This window comes from Aspergillus glaucus (assembly GCF_001890805.1).
Source record: "Aspergillus glaucus CBS 516.65 unplaced genomic scaffold ASPGLscaffold_21, whole genome shotgun sequence".
NCBI classification, from domain to species: Eukaryota; Fungi; Ascomycota; class Eurotiomycetes; order Eurotiales; family Aspergillaceae; genus Aspergillus; species Aspergillus glaucus.
The window spans coordinates 259487-276996 of record NW_019170473.1 but is presented as its reverse complement, the minus strand read 5'-3'; the positions used below and the strand labels follow the sequence as shown (position 1 = coordinate 276996).

General features: G+C 49.1%; 7 protein-coding genes across 7 annotated transcripts; 4 read left to right on the top strand and 3 right to left on the bottom strand.

Moving 5' to 3' along the window:
* The first annotated feature begins 597 nt into the window (after positions 1 to 597).
* sakA (mitogen-activated protein kinase HOG1) lies at positions 598 to 2650 on the top strand. Its single transcript, XM_022547407.1, has 9 exons — positions 598 to 761; positions 837 to 884; positions 1002 to 1131; positions 1192 to 1235; positions 1321 to 1420; positions 1499 to 1855; positions 1914 to 1992; positions 2046 to 2229; positions 2283 to 2650. Exons 1-9 carry the CDS (start codon positions 706 to 708, stop codon positions 2383 to 2385), a joined length of 1101 nt encoding a protein of 366 aa, XP_022397627.1. The 5' UTR covers positions 598 to 705; the 3' UTR covers positions 2386 to 2650.
* Positions 2651 to 3026: 376 nt separating this feature from the next.
* On the top strand, positions 3027 to 6530 carry ASPGLDRAFT_802716 (putative Avl9 protein). The gene is made up of 10 exons (XM_022550061.1): positions 3027 to 3185; positions 3330 to 3434; positions 3529 to 3771; positions 3847 to 3874; positions 3933 to 3996; positions 4045 to 4124; positions 4171 to 4342; positions 4396 to 4436; positions 4484 to 4621; positions 4671 to 6530. The coding sequence occupies exons 1-10, from the start codon at positions 3121 to 3123 to the stop codon at positions 6132 to 6134; spliced, it is 2400 nt and encodes a 799-aa protein (XP_022397626.1). The 5' UTR covers positions 3027 to 3120; the 3' UTR covers positions 6135 to 6530.
* ASPGLDRAFT_133466 (beta-glucosidase) lies at positions 6373 to 8804 on the bottom strand (the record flags this gene model as incomplete). The annotated part of the gene is made up of 3 exons (XM_022541214.1): positions 6373 to 7088; positions 7146 to 8606; positions 8681 to 8804. The coding sequence occupies 3 exons, from the start codon at positions 8802 to 8804 to the stop codon at positions 6373 to 6375; spliced, it is 2301 nt and encodes a 766-aa protein (XP_022397625.1).
* A 727-nt stretch (positions 8805 to 9531) lies between these two features.
* On the bottom strand, positions 9532 to 12624 carry culA (cullin culA). Its single transcript, XM_022547406.1, has 7 exons — positions 12487 to 12624; positions 12288 to 12371; positions 12153 to 12222; positions 12071 to 12087; positions 11935 to 12005; positions 9967 to 11864; positions 9532 to 9905 (listed from the first exon to the last, which is right to left on the bottom strand). Exons 2-7 carry the CDS (start codon positions 12335 to 12337, stop codon positions 9717 to 9719), a joined length of 2295 nt encoding a protein of 764 aa, XP_022397624.1. The 5' UTR covers positions 12338 to 12371; positions 12487 to 12624; the 3' UTR covers positions 9532 to 9716.
* A 700-nt stretch (positions 12625 to 13324) lies between these two features.
* ASPGLDRAFT_177967 (cupin domain-containing protein) lies at positions 13325 to 14231 on the top strand (the record flags this gene model as incomplete). The annotated part of the gene is made up of 1 exon (XM_022542915.1): positions 13325 to 14231. One exon carries the CDS (start codon positions 13325 to 13327, stop codon positions 13853 to 13855), a length of 531 nt encoding a protein of 176 aa, XP_022397623.1. The 3' UTR covers positions 13856 to 14231.
* ASPGLDRAFT_133763 (phospholipase D regulator) lies at positions 14045 to 15458 on the bottom strand (the record flags this gene model as incomplete). The annotated part of the gene is made up of 2 exons (XM_022541238.1): positions 14045 to 15069; positions 15146 to 15458. 2 exons carry the CDS (start codon positions 15456 to 15458, stop codon positions 14045 to 14047), a joined length of 1338 nt encoding a protein of 445 aa, XP_022397622.1.
* A 980-nt stretch (positions 15459 to 16438) lies between these two features.
* Positions 16439 to 17357, top strand: ASPGLDRAFT_28570 (mitochondrial K+-H+ exchange-related family protein; the record flags this gene model as incomplete). Its single annotated transcript, XM_022543770.1, has 3 exons — positions 16439 to 16875; positions 16930 to 16985; positions 17035 to 17357. 3 exons carry the CDS (start codon positions 16439 to 16441, stop codon positions 17355 to 17357), a joined length of 816 nt encoding a protein of 271 aa, XP_022397621.1.
* Between the last annotated feature and the right edge of the window lie 153 nt (positions 17358 to 17510).

Genomic DNA, 17510 nt, shown 5'->3' with positions numbered 1-17510 from the left:
AATTCCCAGGTTTGGGAAAGGGAATAATAATTATGGGAAGCGTGTTCCAACCAATGTTATTTGCCTGTCCATTTTGTTCACGTCATGCCATTTCCTTTTTTTGTACCTTGTCGTAGATACATACACTTTCCACAGAGTGAGTTGTAGTCCCGAATAAGTGGTGAAGATTTCCCCACACCATTGGCCGCAAGAAATCAACGCCACTTCTTTCCCTACACACTACTACTGTCTGTCCTTCTTTTCTTTTCCTTTTCTCTCTCTTTTATTTTTTTTGGTTCTCTATTGTCCTCACCCTGTATTCCCATCGATATTCCTTTCTCTTTCTCCTTTAATTACCTTCGTTCTTCCTCTCTTGCGTCATTTTCAAGATCTTCCTTATAGTTGGGACCCCTCAGGAAACCACCACCAAAATAAAAGTACTCCTGCTACCGCCTCCGGTCCTCTCCCTTCCCTCTTCCATTCCTCCTCACCACCACCACCCCTTATCTACCATTCGTTCACTGTATCCGCCCTCTTCTCGACTACTACTTCCTCCTGTTCTTTTCTCTGTAAAGAAAAGAAGGGAGCAGAAATAAGAACCGATTTATCAACAACCAGAAAAAGAAAAAGAAAAAGAAAAAGAAAAAGAAAAAAAAAAAAAAAAAAAAAAAAAAAAAAAAAAAAAAAAAAAAAAAAAAAAAAAGAGCAGCCTCGCGGTCCTCCAAAATGGCGGAATTCGTGCGTGCCACGATTTTCGGCACCACCTTCGAAATCACCAGCCGGTACGCTTTTGCGCAGATTTCCCAGGAGAGGAGGTCTAGGGATCAGTTTGAGAATGGCGACTGATCGTTTTCCAGGTACACGGAGCTGCAACCGGTGGGAATGGGTGCCTTTGGTCTTGTCTGGTAGGTCCCCCCTCTTTCACGGATGGATTTCGATCCTGCCAAGTCGCAAATGCAAAACCTGGCATTATACTCTATCCAAACGATTACGGAAGATTAACACGATAGGGCAATTTATAGTGCCGCAAGAGATCAATTGACCGGAGCGCCCGTCGCCGTCAAGAAAATTATGAAGCCTTTCAGCACACCCGTCCTGTCCAAGAGAACATATCGCGAGCTCAAGCTCTTGAAACATTTGCGCCATGAGAACGTGCGTTGGTCCCGAATCTGGTGATTCACATTACTATGCGCAATACTGACGACAAACAAGATTATCTGCCTGAGCGACATTTTCATTTCCCCGCTCGAGGATATGTACGTGTGCTGATTATTGCCCGCAAACCAACCCAACCAACCGAATCCTCCCGGAATCCGCGGTAGCTGACTTTCATCGTTACAGTTACTTTGTCACCGAACTCCTGGGCACCGACCTTCACAGACTCTTAACTTCCCGACCATTAGAGAAGCAATTCATCCAATATTTCCTTTACCAGATCTTGGTATGCCGGCTTCTTCGATAACTCTTCTACACGGTTATATTTGGTCATGAAAAAGCTGACCACCGGTTTTTGTTATAGCGGGGTCTGAAATATGTCCACTCGGCCGGTGTCGTGCATCGTGATCTCAAACCGAGCAATATCCTGATCAACGAAAACTGCGACCTGAAGATTTGCGATTTTGGTTTGGCCCGGATTCAAGACCCGCAGATGACCGGCTATGTGTCGACGAGATACTATCGCGCCCCGGAGATTATGCTTACATGGCAAAAGTATGATGTGGAGGTCGACATCTGGAGTGCAGGGTGTATTTTTGCCGAGATGCTCGACGGGAAGCCGCTGTTCCCTGGCAAGGACCATGTCAACCAATTCTCCATTATCACCGAATTACTGGGTACGCCGCCAGACGACGTGATCGAGACCATCTGCAGTGAAAACGTACGCTACCGATTTCTTGTTCTTTCCCCCGGATAGTGCTGATTTATCGCTTTTCCAGACATTGCGATTTGTCAAGTCGCTCCCTAAGCGGGAACGGCAACCACTGACCAACAGGTTCAAGAATGCGGACCCTGAGGGTACGTAAAATCTTCATAAAGATCCAGTGAATTTATGCGCTGACAACACACAGCGGTGGACCTTTTGGAACGAATGCTGGTCTTTGACCCCAAGAAGCGAATCCGCGCCGGTGAGGCTTTGGCGCACGAGTACCTTGCTCCCTACCACGATCCCACCGACGAGCCCGAGGCACAAGAGAAATTCGACTGGTCGTTCAACGATGCGGATCTGCCGGTGGACACCTGGAAGATCATGATGTATGTCATTCGTATACCAAAGCCCTTGCGGTTTGCTAACTGAATTGCTCCAGGTACTCGGAGATTCTCGACTTCCACAACATCGACCAAAGCGAGGATGCTGGGCACGTCCTTGTGGAAGGCGTCGGGGATGGCCAGCAGGCATTCGCCGCCTAAGGCAAGTTAAGAAAATAATAATATCGCACATTGGCGCGTGGGATCCAGAATAGACAGATTTTTCGTTTACTTACCCCTTCTATATCCATTTCCTCTTTACAGTGGCGTCACCGGGATGATGGACATATGGAGATGGGATTTTGATTTGTGATTATGAATGTTTGAGTGACGCCTGTACACGATAAATTCCATTTTGTTCTTTTACCCTCATGTTTATCTCTTTTTTTTTACTATTATTATTATTCTTTTTTTTTTTTTTTTTTTTCATTTTTGACACATTTTGCTTTGTCTTATTTTGGCTGTACCTGGATATTCCGGGGCATGAGCTTGGATATGATTCTTGATACGATTCACGGAACCACGAATGATAACTTGCTTGTAAAGTGAACAATCTATACCAATCATGAAGAGATGTTTGAAATAGCAACTGTACCCAGTCCATAGAAGTGTCGCTAAGAGACGCCGACTCGGCCACCGCCCGCAAGGAGGGGGCCATTTCTCCGTTCCCCTGATTCTGGGACCCCATCATCGATAATAGCGATTCCATTCGACGCGAACTATTTTATTCTATTTTCTATTTTCTATTTTCATATTCTGTCGATATGGGGGCTCTGCTCCCGGGGCGATAATTATTATTGTTAGATCAGCTCAGAACGTGTCATTTATTTGTCGATTATTCCTCCGGTTTTGAGACGCAAACGCAACGCCTTAGGATTTGCATGACGATCCATCGCCATGTCTCGTGTTCAGCAGAGTCGCCAGGACCCTATTGTGATGGTCATTGATTTTCACCATGCTAGGTGAGTATGGCTGTTAGCAGGGAGGAATAACGAGGCGCAAGAAATAAGACTGTTCATTGCGCCGTGGGGATGCCCCGCGCATTACACTGGGCAGTCAGGAACAGAACAGATCGGCTAATTTCTACGGTCTTGTCATTATCGCAGGGGTCCTGAGATTGAATTATGTGTTGGAGATGAGGGAACCGATCCCGCGACAGAGAATGACTGGTCTTTACTGCCGTTCATGGCATTATCCGACGGAGCGCATGCGTACGATTCATCTATTATCCCCCTATTCCCTATACCCCAGCACAGCCCAAGACAAAGCGCAACCCAATTGACACATCCCCTTCTAAACATCCAGATCAACCGAAGAATTCTCCTACTTCACCCTCCGTCGTGTCGAGACACCCACCGAACCCGCAACCTCGCTCTTCGGTATCGCTTGCTCCAGACAGATAGACGCGAATACCCTCCTCTACAGACCCCCCGATGTGACGAGGTCGACGGTGCAAAAGGCTGTCGTGGTCGTTACGGATAGTCCGCAGAGGGTTGGGCAGTTGAGGGAGAAATTGTCGGTTGTGACGTCAGCGTGGTTTGCGCAGCGGTATGTTCCTGATGAGAAGGGCTCATGGGAGAAATGGGCTTGGCTGGGAACAAGGGCTGACCTGGGTTCCTATAGGAACTTCTCGGATGTTGATATTTTGAGGGTGGGTGCTTATTGGGCCTGGGGTATACCCATCGAATGCTTTCTGACCAGGTCTACAGAAATTCCGCGAGGGCCTCGTTATTAGCCTCAAAAGTGATGAAGCGAAGAACGATCAGAACCTTGGTGAGTTTGGACAGTAGCATTGAGTTGAATCATTGTTGACCATACTAGGGCTCTCGATGCGAGAGATGATCCACGAATTCAAATATCAAACTTTGGTCTTGTTCAAGGCTCTGCTTCTGCAACCAAAGGTATGTCCTCAAATCTAGCATGGCAAACCCAAACTGACTCCCGCAGATGCTCTTCTTCGGTTCGCGTTGTGAGCGTCTATGCATGATTCAATTCTCCCTGATCTCCCTGATACCCGGCCTCTTGAATCATCTCGAAGACTGCGCGGACCCGGCATTCGACAACTACACACAGACTGCTGAAAAGCCAACGACACTGAAGACCAGCGAGAGAGGCTCTAGTATGGCAAATCGCATATCGTTGTCCTTTTAATCTGGTCGCTAATTCCGTCAGTGCTAGCATATACAGGTTTGCCTCTGCAGATATTTGGAAAGGTACGTTCTCTTTGCTCAAGTTTTGAGGACTGATCTAACTTTCACAGGGCAGCATGTTCGGTCCTTATACACCGCTCCAGCAGCTGGATCTGCTGGCGGATTCCGGTACCAAGTCCTACGTGGTTGGGTCTACAAATTCACTTCTTTTACAACAGAAGGATCGTTACAGTGATATTCTAATTAATGTAAAGATATTCCTGCGCATGTTCTCGATTGTCGCTAACAGGTCACCAGCTTGATGAAGATACTGTTAATATTCTATCTCCTTCCTTCCGGAACGCACTCACCCTCTCCGCAGCTGACAGGCGCTGGATCGATTTCCTGACACAAGTCATCAACGAAACCTGGGACGATGCTCACCCGCAACGACCCAAAACTCATGGCTACATGGGGTCAGAAGAGTTTATCCGACTGCAATTCGAAGAATACCTGCTTGCACTACTCTCCTGCATGAAGTACCACGAAGATCTCAACTCGTTCAACGCAGGCGAAATAGGGCACAAGAGCAAGGAGCAGCTGGAAGCATTCAACATCGAAGGAGACCCAGCCCTAGAATTCAACGCAGAATTCCTCGCACAATGGCAAACAACACCCAACTACGCTCTCTTCAAGCGGCTCACCTCCGACGCGCTCCTCTTCTCAATTGTCGAACCCCGCCATCCCTGCGCTGGCGGTCTCACAATCGAAGACGTTCAACGACGACTCTCCCAACAAGTCGCAGAACTCCACCTCGACGACCGCGTCCGCGAAGGCAGGGAAGCAATAAACCGACACCTCTCCACGGGTCAAAAGAAAGTCAGCGCCGTCTTCAACAGCTTCTGGTCCGACATCGACACAATGCGCGAAGCACAGCGGAAAAAAAACGAGGAAAAAGAAAAATCCTCCCAATCGCAACGCTCCTCCCTGGAACGAATTAACTCCCCGCCGCTAAACACCTCAGACACAGCCTCAATAACATCAAGCACCGGCACGGGATCTACATCCTGGTTCGCGAACCGCAAAGCTCCCACCGTTGATGTCGCTCAGGCGCAAGCATCCGTCAGCGCCGCGGGCCAGAAAGCAGGTTCTTACTTTAGCTCCTGGGGAAGCTGGGCCAGCGAGAAGAAGAAAGAATGGCAGGAAAAGAAGGCCTCGGCCCCGTCCTCCCCGTCTCCGTCTTCCCCTACTACCGCTGCTATCACATCCCCCTCCACACCAACACTAGGCAGCATCTCAGAAGTCACCCCCGAAGCCGACCGCGGCCGCACCCGCTCCATGCCACGCTACAGCGAAGACTCAGCCAGCACCCTCTCTCGCAGTGGGAGTCGACGAAAGCGATGGAGCAATGTCCTGTTGCGACGGGATAGCGGCGAATCCAGCCTCTCGCCTAGTCGAAAAGATGAGAGTAATGAGAGTAGCGAGGGAGAGACGACGTATCCAAAATCACCTTTGTCCAGGGAAGCCCCGATTTTGGGCGAGGATCTTGAGAAGTCGACGACGGTTGATACGTTGAGTGCTGATTCTGCGGAGAATGGAAAGAAGGAGACGAAGACGACTACGACTGAGGCTGAGGCTGAGCATACGAATGGTCCTTCGTCGGAGTCGTCGAAACAGGAACCCGCTGAGAAAACGCCATCTGCGACACCGTTGCAGGAACCAACAGGGAACTCTCACGCAAACGAAGTGAAGGATGCCACTGAAACACAGCATGCATCCTAATATGCACCAAGTTGTTCCGTATATGACTTGCCTGGCATTGTTGGATATAAATAATTGTTCGAGTTGGGCTTTGATACCCTGGGAGGACAGAGCTGTGTTATACATATTATTTTATTTATCTTTGGTCATGAAATGCATGCATAGCATACAGAGATAGACAAATAATTTGATACCTGACTATATACATTTTGACATGCCCATCTCATTTTGACTACCACTAACTCAAGAGTCTGGCACATCACTGAATTCTAACCGACCCTTCCAACCTCAAATCCCGACTACTAGCCCCCACAAAAACCCCATACTCAGCCCTCTGCAACCTCCACTGCTGCAACCCAACATCCCAAATACTCAAATCCCTTCTCGTCAACGGAAACCTAACAGCCTTCGTCTGCCCGGCTTTCAAAGGAACCTTCTCGAACCCCCTCAACTGTCGAACGGGAGCGTTGGGAATGGAGACGTATAACTGCGGGACTTCAGAGGCCGTCACGTTGCCTGTGTTCGTGATAGACGCTGTTATAGTGTACAACTCATCCCACAGCTGCGGATGACCACCCTGCACAATAGCAATATCAGGATCTGGCAGCTCAGCCGTACTACTACTCCCATTATTCGCCGTAACCCTCAATCCCCCATACCCAAATGACGAATACGTAAGCCCGAACCCAAACTCAAACCTCGGCTCGATCTCCTCCTTATCGAAATATCGATAATCAATATACAGCCCCTCCGTGAAGTTAACCTGCGGAAACGCGTCGAAGGAGATAGTCGAGTTGAGCAGGTGGCCGTAGTCAGACTCGTTCTTGGCGATTGTGTAGGGCAGGCGGCCGGAGGGTGAGGTTTCGCCGTAGAGGACGTCGGTTAGGGAGTGGCCGCTTTCTTGGCCGGGGAGACCGGCGAAGAGGACGGCTGTTATGTTGGGGTTGTTTATCCAGGTGTCTACTGTGCGGATTCCTAGACGTGAAATTGGTTAGTGTTAATTTTTGTGAGGAGGAAGAGTGGGAAAAGTACCAGCTGAGTGGATCACGACGATGGTGTTGGTGCAGTTGCTGGCGACGTTGTTGACGAGGTTGTCGCTGAATTCATCCTGGAGGGTCTCGCGATCGAAGCTCTCTGATGCATATGCGTTGATGAACACGAGGCATGCATCACTGTTCACATACGCGGGCGTAGGATTCTCGGACCAGAAATCCCACCTGAGTGTTCCGCGATCCCGGGAAATTCGTTCCTGAATTGCCTGAATAGGGCTCACCACGTACGGAGGCGTGCTACCCCCGGAACCGCCACCGGTAACCAACGTGCCGTTAAAAGTGTTCCAGCCAAAGTTCACCTCGTAACCGCCGCCGTAGCGAGATGGGTTGTTCCAGGGTGAAGGTGGGAGAGTGGCGTCGTAGCCGTAAACGCTGAGGAAGCGGGTGGAATTGGTGAAGGGGAGGGCGTTGTTGGTATTCTTGACGAGGACGATGCCTACAGCACCGATTTCGCGGATCAGAGAGGCGTGGTCACCTTGGACGTCGACGGGGTCGTGTTTTTCGTCGTTGGCATAGACGCCGTTTGACGGGTAATCTTTGTTCTGATCGAGGTAGTACCAGCTCGATAGAATGCGGATGGCCATGTCGTCGATGCGGTCTGTGCTGACGCTGCCGTTGTTGACAGCTTCGGTTAGGTTGTCGCCCCAGAATCCTTGGTCTGGCATGACGATGTCCAGACCGGCGTTGGCTGATGCGACACCCGCGTGCTGTCCTTCCCAGTCACTGACGACGAATCCTTCAAAGCCCAGCTCTGTCTTGAGAATGCCATTCAGCAGCTTCGAGTTCTGGCACGCGTACGAGTTGTTCACACGCTGGTACGAGCAGAGCACACTGCCCACACCATCCCTCAACGAGTCCATGAAAGGAAAAGCGTACAATTCGTGGATAGCCCGGTCGTCAGCGTTCGAGCTCTCCGACTCCCCCAGCTCACCAGGGTTCCGTCGCCACTCTTCCTCGTTCAAGAGCCAGTGCTTCGCAGAAGCAATAACACCAGCATCTTGAATACCTCTTGTAATCGCTCCCATACCTGCACCAGCAAGGTACGGGTCCGCGCTCAGACCTTCCCAGTTGCGACCTCCTCTAGCAATTCTACCAAGTGGACCAGCTACAGGTCCTAAGGCGACATGAATACCTTTATCATGGTATTCTTCTCCCAGGGCATTTCCGTATTGATACATCAGCGAGCGGTCCCATGTCGCCGCGACGTGAATGCTGGCAGGAAACGCAGAGACAAACTCCTGGCCTCTAATCCCGTCCGGTGCGTCCTGAAAACAAAGCGAAGGGATCGAGAGACGAGGTACGGCGCCGCTGTTACCAGCGCATGCGCCGTCAAAGCCACCGGTGACGTTGACTTTTTCTTCGAGCGTCAGCTTAGCCACGATGGCTTTGGCGTGTTGGTATGCGTTTTTCCAGGCATTACTGGTCGTTCCGTTTCCGACGGCTAGAGTTTAACGCAAATAGTAGTTAACATATACTCCGTAAATCATGCAATTGAATCTCAAGCTGACAACATACGAGATGGATAAACCGGCGGACTAAGACCATAGTACGGCACCTCCGACTCATTGGTATACCCTTGAGCCGCACACAAAGTGCTTTGCGTGAGAGCAACCGAGACAAATGGTGAAAGTACCTTCATCGCGAGGACATAAGCGTAGCAACGTACTGCTCATATGGCGCACCGGTCCATCAATCCCTGGGCCTTTACCCTGTATTTAAACCTCTCACTCTTTCGGCTCAGCATATAGCCAGGATGAAGAACACGGAAGACAAGCCTAATCAATTGACTTCATTTCGGGACATTCCCGATTGAATCCATTCGTTATTCTCGCATTGTGCTTGAGAGGGACGGAACTGGAGAGACTGTGAAGAGTGACCGGGTATTCTTCGGGTTCGGGAATTAGCCGTAGAACGGTATACACAAAGGGTGCTATGCCCGAGTGCAATGGTTGTGGGAAAGCAAAGCCCGATGATGCCATCCGGCTAAAGGCATGGCGATATAGATCCAGTATATGGGGTGACAGACGGGTCTCTCCGCAATGGGCACGCGGGGGAGCTTGGCGCCAAGAGTTCTTAAGATGTGAAGATATAGAGAACAGCACCTATGTTTCTGCTCAGAGAGGTTTGGCAGTTCTCTTATATCATTCCGCAGCTTGCAATTGACATGCTATATATGTGAAGGAGTACGAGGAGGAATCACCCACGTTATCAATCATATCACTCGATCGGTAAGATCCGAACCTACTCCACACTCAACCCCGGTCTCCGTCATCGGATGAGCTATATAATCCGGGATTTGGTGAATGTAGCAAACGCCATTATGATAGCAGGTTAGGCGCATTCTACGTCTGCAGACATTCCCCTTAGCCAGCAAATGGGTTATCATTGGTCATATCAACGCTATGGGAAATACACAATAAGATTCGTCGATGTAACCCGCCAAAAGTAACCGATCGTTCTTTTCCGAGAAGACGAGAAAAAAAAGCAACACCAACGCTAAACACAACGAGAGAGAGAGGACATGTAAAGAAGAGGTATATTGTGGGAAATTTCAAGCGATGTACGAGATCTCGTCGCCTTCCAGACGCTCGATATAATCCTTCTCCATAAGAGCTTCGATGTTCTTCTTGATATCCGGAATCTTGGGCGGGAAGCGGGCCTTGACCTGCTGGATCACTTCTTGGACGAGCTGTACGTGCTTCATCTTCTTGCGCGACTTCATGATACGGACAATCGCAGACTAGTGGGCAGATGTTAGCTAAAATCTTCGTTATCTCAAGGAATATGGAGCCAAAATTCACCTGAAGCAGCAACTTCCGATCTTCCTCGACTGTCTTGTGTGTATCGTCCGACTCGGTCTTCTGCTCCGATTTAATCTGAATGTTTAGGTTGACCTTGATCTTCTTGTTCTTGAAGTTGTAGTTCAAGGAGAAGGATGTCCCCGGGCCAGGCTTGGATCCTTCGGGGCTTGCAAGGAGAACCTTGGCTTTCAGTAGGATACTAAGATTAGGCTGGAGCATTTCAGGCGCAAGGGAAGTATAGTTCTGAATGTCCTCATATTTCAGAGTGTCATTCTCATTGAAGAGCAAGAGGATGCCCATCTGGTAGGTCGAAACCTGGAAGGTGTATGGCACCTTGGCGTTTTTGATGTAGTTGGCTTTGATCTCGCCTTTGCAGAGTTGCCAAAGCCAGGTCAGCTTCCGACCACTATGCTTGTCAAAGTAGAAGTTCTGGAACCGCTCGGCGGTCTTGACGATCTCCGGTGGCGCGAGGAAATCCGTCGAGGGAGGATTGAGTGGCCAGAAACCGGTTCCCAGAATCTGGAAGTGTGAGTCCACCAGCTTCTTACGGTCGTCATCGTCAAGGACCTTCTCCTGCCAGTCCTTGTAACTACCGTTAAGATCCTTGGAGATCTGAATGTCCTGGAACATGCGCTGCAGCTTATTGGTATATTCGAAACCACAGGCCTCCTTAAGCTTGCTGATCATGCTGGTTTCCGCATCGTCAGACACCGAGCTAACATGCACCAAACGCTTGGCGAGCATCTTGGAATAGAATTTCTGGAAAACATCCTTGTCTTCGATATATTTGAAGACAGTCATGATTTGCACCAGCATCTCCTCCAGCTCGGATTCCTCCGTAGCTTTAGACCCCTTCTTGAGTAATGAATCGGTATAACGAGCCAACAACTCTGGTGACTTTGTCGAACTGGCTTTGCAAACCTTGTTCCGGTTGACAAACTCCCGACAAGCATTATCCAAAGACCGAACGAACTCAGATTCACCGTTGAATGCTTCATTGACCAGGTTCTGGTATCTGGTGTGTACCTGCAGCAGCGCATCAACGTATAACTTGGGTTCGAAGTTTTCACCATCCGCAGCAACCTTCTCCACTGCGGCCAAACCGGCTTTCCGGACGTGAGTCTCGAACTTGGCCCGCAGGGGATCCAATCCATCCTTTATCCGCGACAGCAGTCGGTACATCCGAGCCAGATCGTCCTGACGCTCGTTGTCCATAAGAACTTGAAATTCATCCCGCAGTAGGTCTGAGTGCGCCGTGACAAGGACTTCCAGACAGGTGTCTGTGAGGTGTTTGGTGATGTCAGGGTGCAAGTATAGACCAACGCGTGCCTTTTCTTCATCCAGACGAGCTTCCGCTTTTTTCATGTATTCAACCACGCTGTTCTCCGCAACAAATTGACGCGACTCATTCTCGTAGTAGACTCTCGTAGCAGCGATGAACGGCTTCTCGAAGTAGAACCGGTAGACTTCCAGAGTCGACTTGGTGCTATCATTCTCATCCAAACCGAGCGAGACGAACGAGTCGACGATACTCTTGATCTGCGATTGTTCGATCGTTTCGCCATTTCGCTGCTTCTCAATCAAGTTCAAAACCGCCCCCATCACCTTTTCGTGGACCTTCAAGAAGAAGTCATCCTTCCACTTGACAAGGTGCAAGGTGTATACATCGTATACATTCTTCTTGCCCTCATCAATCTCTCGCTTCACCCAGTGACGGTTGAGGTACCGGAAGAGATGGTTGATGTACTTGGCGGCTGTTGTGTAGCGGTCCCATTCGCGGATATAAAACGCCAATAGGGCTTCTTCGGCATGGTTCTCAGACTCTTTGCAAACGGCGTCGAGATGACGCGAGAGGTATTCCCCTAATAGCCTGTACAGCTCCTCGCCCAGAAGATGGGCTACACGGGTCGTCAGTATAAACGGCCCCAGCAAAGCCAGATAGAAATCGAAAGAGAGTTGAAAACGAACCGCCGCGGTGTGCTTGTAGACCCTGGCCACTGCTGACTGCTTTTTGTGATGTGCAAAAATCATGGACGGCACTGGTTTATCATCATGTCAGTCGATACTAGGATAGGACGGGAAAAGAACGAGGCAGGCAGCGTACGTGTATAAGGCCATGTACTGTAAAAAAGAGTCCGAATTAGCACCTCAGGCTTCGAAAGATACGGAAAACATAGGGAGCATACAGTCTTCATATCCACCCCTTGATCCAAGTTCAGCATGACGCTGTTGATTCCCTTCTCCAAGAATGTCCATCTGAATACCAAGAGATTAGCCACAACCGCCGCATACCACCCGATAAGCGGTGCCGATGAACTCACGTTTCATCAACGTCATCCTTGTGAGGCGTTTGGGGCATTAACGCAGGCATTTTACTACCGAGGGAAGAAAGTTTGTGTAAAGGCCTGGAGAGAAAGGCGCCAAAGATGTTGTTAGTTTTAGACGTGGACATGGTTTGACGAAGTCTCCGTGAATACACAGGACGCAAGACAGCAAGAGACCGAAACTGGCAATATATACCTCACTATGCTGCTCCAGGGGTATCGGGCCGTTTCCAAATGTCAATGATCGAAAACTCCCTCCGTTGGGTAGTGAGGCTGGCGGTAAACTGGCTGGGATCGGAAGACACGCGCAGGGAACCCAAAAAAAAAAAAAAAAGAAAAAAACCGGCCGGAACTGGCTGTGAAAGCACAAAATAAGCAAACAAGCAGAAATACTCAGGGATCAGCTCAGATCCGTGAGTCAGAAAAAGGATGCAGAAAGAAATCTGGTAATGCGAGAGAGAGAAAAGGCGTGGCGGTTGGTAAACTGGGCGCCGTGGGGAGACTGACGTTTTGGGAAGGCGGTCAGGACGGCTGCCTGTAGCGCTCAAAGATAGATGACGATCGATCGTTATCGTGATCAGTTGATTCACACCTGGAGATAGAAATCTCCGTCTAAACAAAATTATGAAAAAATGGATGCCTCTCTATGCTGTTGCGGCTCTGCGTCGAATAGGTTTGGTAATACAGCCCAAAACCATATGAGTACAGTCGTACAAACGCACTCCGACAATCAGTAGCAAACAAGGCATACTAGGCCACCCCTGTATGCATCCTTGCTTACATTTCGGAGATTCTATACCGAAATACCCCAAGAGATCCCATATGGCTTGTGTTTTCCAGAGAAGAAGAACAATAAAACGAAGAAAAGATTGATAAAGAACAAAATGACGTCATGCGGTGGATTAGTTAACTAGATCTATACAACGGCGAATTCATTAACCACGAACATTCTTCCTTCCACATACTGACACGTGGGAAAATTACTGAATGATATCATTGATATTTATCTGCACAGGCCACTAAGATACCCGACGATGTTCAGGTCCCCGTCCGAGATCCAAGTCACCTCTCGCCAAATCCCCAAATGGGAGCGAATCCCCAATACCTCCATCCAATCCAAGCCCCTCCTCATCTATCACGGAGCATTCAACGCTTCGCCATCTGAGCTGAAAAGTCATTTCAATAGCATTGGGGAGGTCGAACCGCAATGGGTATACGGCATGTTCCCTCAGTCACACTTCCATTCCACTACGCATGAAGTACTAGGGGTTGTCTCGGGAAGCGCTCGTCTATGCTTTGCTGGGGAAGGAAATCCGGAGAGGTTCGAGCCGACGGTTCAGATGGGGGATTTGATGATTGTTCCGGCTGGTGTAAGCCATCGACTTCTCGACGAGTTAGGCAGTGGAGGAAGTTTCAAGATGGTTGGCGCATACCCGAAGAATAAAGTGTGGGATATGTGTTATGGGAAACAGGGGGAAGAAGAGAAGGTCAAGGGTATTGAAAGAGTGGATTGGTTTCATCAGGACCCTTTGTTTGGTGCAGATGGGCCGGCGTTGCATGTTTGACACTGGAGCAATGCGAAGGCATGTATTATGTATTTGTATATCGTCCAGATACGCCAATATCCAAGCAAGATCTAAATCAGATCACCCAGGCCATTCCCGTTCAGCCGTCCCAAGAAAAAGCAAAAGAAGTAAGTAGGCAAGCATGTACATAGCAAAAAGAGCATAAAATACGCCCAAAAGTAAATTAAGTTAGACAATAAGAGAAGGAAAATAGATGCGATGGAATATAGCACGCAATTCGAAGCTTAAAGCCAACAGCTTCACGCTGGAGCAACCCTCTTGACGAGCCTGTTTGGGATGAAAAGTCAGAAAGACCATGCAAGTTATATAGCTTGGAGACGCATACCTGAGAACACTGATTGCAAACGTAGTCAGCCATGCCACTAGGGCTATCAGCAAGACAGAGGCTAATGCCTTTTGTCGGTCGCAAATCGCATCATTCTTAGGAGTAATCTCTTGGTTGACTTCTGCAAAAGTACAGGAGCCCCTCACTGTCGACAAAGACTCGAATGCCAGACTGAGGTTCGCTGAGTCAAAAACGATGAAGAAAATATCTAGAAGGATAAGCCGTGCCTTGGCCGATGGGGAACGCAGACCCAGTGGCTTTGAGGTGTATTCGTCAAAGGTAATGTATATAAGGTACACCAAGGCGACTGCATCGACAATAATCGCCATAAGAGCTGACGGTCCCTGGGGATGGATATATTCGTTTGACATGTGCTGGATAGATCCTCCAAGCGCGAGAGCTATCAGAGAGAAACACCAAACAGTGAGTCGGAAAATAAGAGGCACGATCGGACTCTGCAAGAGCGTGTTATGGAAGCGCTTGAACCAGATTTCCCTGCGACGTTTCTTCTTCAAAGGGTCTTCTGGATCTTCGCTTTCCTCGAGCTCTCCTCGCCATGGTTGAGAATAGTCGGCGTGGTTCTCATTTAACCAATCCTCCGTCACATGCTCTTCTTCAACGCCTTCTTCACGAGGATATGCTATTGATCTGGAAAACGTTTGCCAACGCGATTCCCGACGCGGTGTGGTAGATTTCTCAACGTAAATGCCGTCCGCTTGTTCAGAATAGTCGTAATTCGGTCTTGACGCTGTATACGGCGAGTGATTATGTTGAGCGATAATAGCATCGTCGGGCTGCGAAGGGAGAAGTCGCGATGTGACACCGGCGTCTGTCTCATCGTCTTCATATTCAACTGATCGAATCCATGCTGTATGCGCACACGCGCGCGTTAGCCACAGCTCTCTAGGGCAAAACCGCCAAAACCCGTGTGTGACCGAACATACCCGGTATAGTCCGTGGTTTAAATCCAAACTGACGGGCACTTTCCCCCTCTTCAGCATTTAAATTCTCTGATGCCCGCAGCCCACTTAAGGACGGTGCAAAGGAATGGTTGCCGTCATTTTTACTATCATTAATATTGCGGTCGTTGGAAAGAATTTCAACGGGGTGAGCGTTATGGTCAGGCCCGTTGCGCGACTCGTCCAGCGATCCCGTCCTCCGTTCTGCAGACGATTTTTCTTCTTCTAATACCTGGTCTTCCAAGGCGTCACGAGAAATCGGATCTTGAGAGGTCGGGTCGTGTTCATCATGCGCCATTTCCTTTCGTCAGCGGACTGAATCAGTGAGATCGAGTCGGGCTCTCGGAGGTTGCGGCAGGATAGCGGCTTTCGTGGTCTGCATCGCCCACGTCCCTCATGAAACCGCGAAACGAGGAGGTGAAGGCGAATTGCGAGTCCTTCGAATGACCACCATTCAAGCCCGGGAGGATGCGTACGGAGTAGACCAAAAAAAAAAAAAAAAAAAAAAATAGGAAGTAATTTCGGCAAGGGTCGTCGTCGGAAGGGAGGTCGGTTCGCTACCAACCTTAAGATTATTATACGAACCGGAAGGACTCGATTCAGAAGGCGGAATACTACGTCAGAATAGCAGGCATATTAGGATAAACGGTTAAGTACAGTTTTAGAAGATAGACAATATAACATGGAGAAAAAAGAAAAAAAAAACTAGATTGTCATAAAACACACGTTGAGGAGTAGGTTATGTCTGTACAGGGGTCGGGGACGATATCGGCATAGTAGATCATCAGTCAAGGCCCATACACAGCCCACGTTCAACTCGAGACTCGCCCTCGAATACGGACAATTGCCTCTCAAAAAATAGATTTTGACACTCCTAAGCTTCATATTTTCTTTCCTATTGAGTGACTGTGAATCTATACTCAGCCATGCTCTTGACCAACAATGCAAACATACCGTAAACGGTAACACTAACCGGATATAGAAATGCTTCGGCGTGGAATGACGTTGAGCGACGAGCCCACACAGTCACTTAGCAAGAATTTCGTCGCCTCCCCGATGCCTCAGTACATCCATTGATTCTGAATTAAAAGCAGATCGGAAGAAGCCAGCGAGATTAAGGCATGCCATTGGTACACGCTTCTTTGGACCGATTGTTCTGTCGCGTCTATCGATAGTTTCCCGTCCCTCTGACCCTTCCTCCCCTCGCGAATCACACCAGTGCCTTTACTATTCATCTACGCATTCTCCTGCATTGTCGATAGAACGGCGACAGCTGCGATGCGCCTCTTCCTCGTCCCGATTTCGACAAGACGAGCTCTGATCTATTCCCAGCCATTGAGCAAGAATCTCGCGCAAAAGCTATCGATTACAGATCGGATTACCAACAAAGCTGCGGAGACATGGGCCAAGTGGGAGGAAGCGGATAAGGGTTGGAAGAAGCATCTGGTGTCATGGGGGAATGTTGTCCAACGGCGCATACCGTTTGAAGAATGGGGTCTCAAAAGCATCCCGTCGTTGAATGCCCAACGCCGGCTCAATCAGTCGGACGCAGATAAGAAGGTGGACGTGCTGTTTCCGGGAAATGCGATTCGACGAGAGAAGCTTCGTCCGGTTCTGTATGCCATTGCAGTAGGGCGTCAGAACTTGCATCGGAACAAGATGTGGTGGAGCTTCATCATAGCTCCTCTGACGGCGCCCATTGCGTTGCTTCCAGTGTACGTCTTTTGTCGAATGACCACTTTCCTGACATGGACTAATCAAATAAACAGGATACCCAATATCCCGTTCTTTTATCTCGTGTATAGAGGATGGTCCCACTGGCGAGGTGAGTTCCAACCGTTCCGCGGCCTTGTTCTAAACTGACGGTATTCAAGCCTTGAACGGCTCTAAGTATTTGGAGTTTCTTATCAAGAAGGATCTCTTGAATCCAGTGCCATATCCCGCACTCGAAAAATTATACGCTGAGCGCGTCTCGGGTGTCCTCAAGACCACCCATGCTGAGAAATCAACCCCAGACGTTGTGGAAAATAGCGACGACAAACTGCTACTTGAAATGTCTGATGCTAAGCAATTGGCTTCGATACTTGATGCGCCAGAGCTTGCATTGGAAGCAGAACGAGCGATTGTGCAAGTCGAGCAGCAGCTGAATGCACAGCATGAGAAGCACGACGCCGACTCTTCTAAGAAGAAGTCCTGATAAGACCAAACAGGCACAGCAGAACGAAAGAAAACCAGATACGACATTACGATCCCTCATTGATTATCATCTGAACGCTTGCATGTACAGTCACGCAAATCTATGGGAATGGCATAAACCGTTGCAATGGAAGACAATATACCTATAAACAGC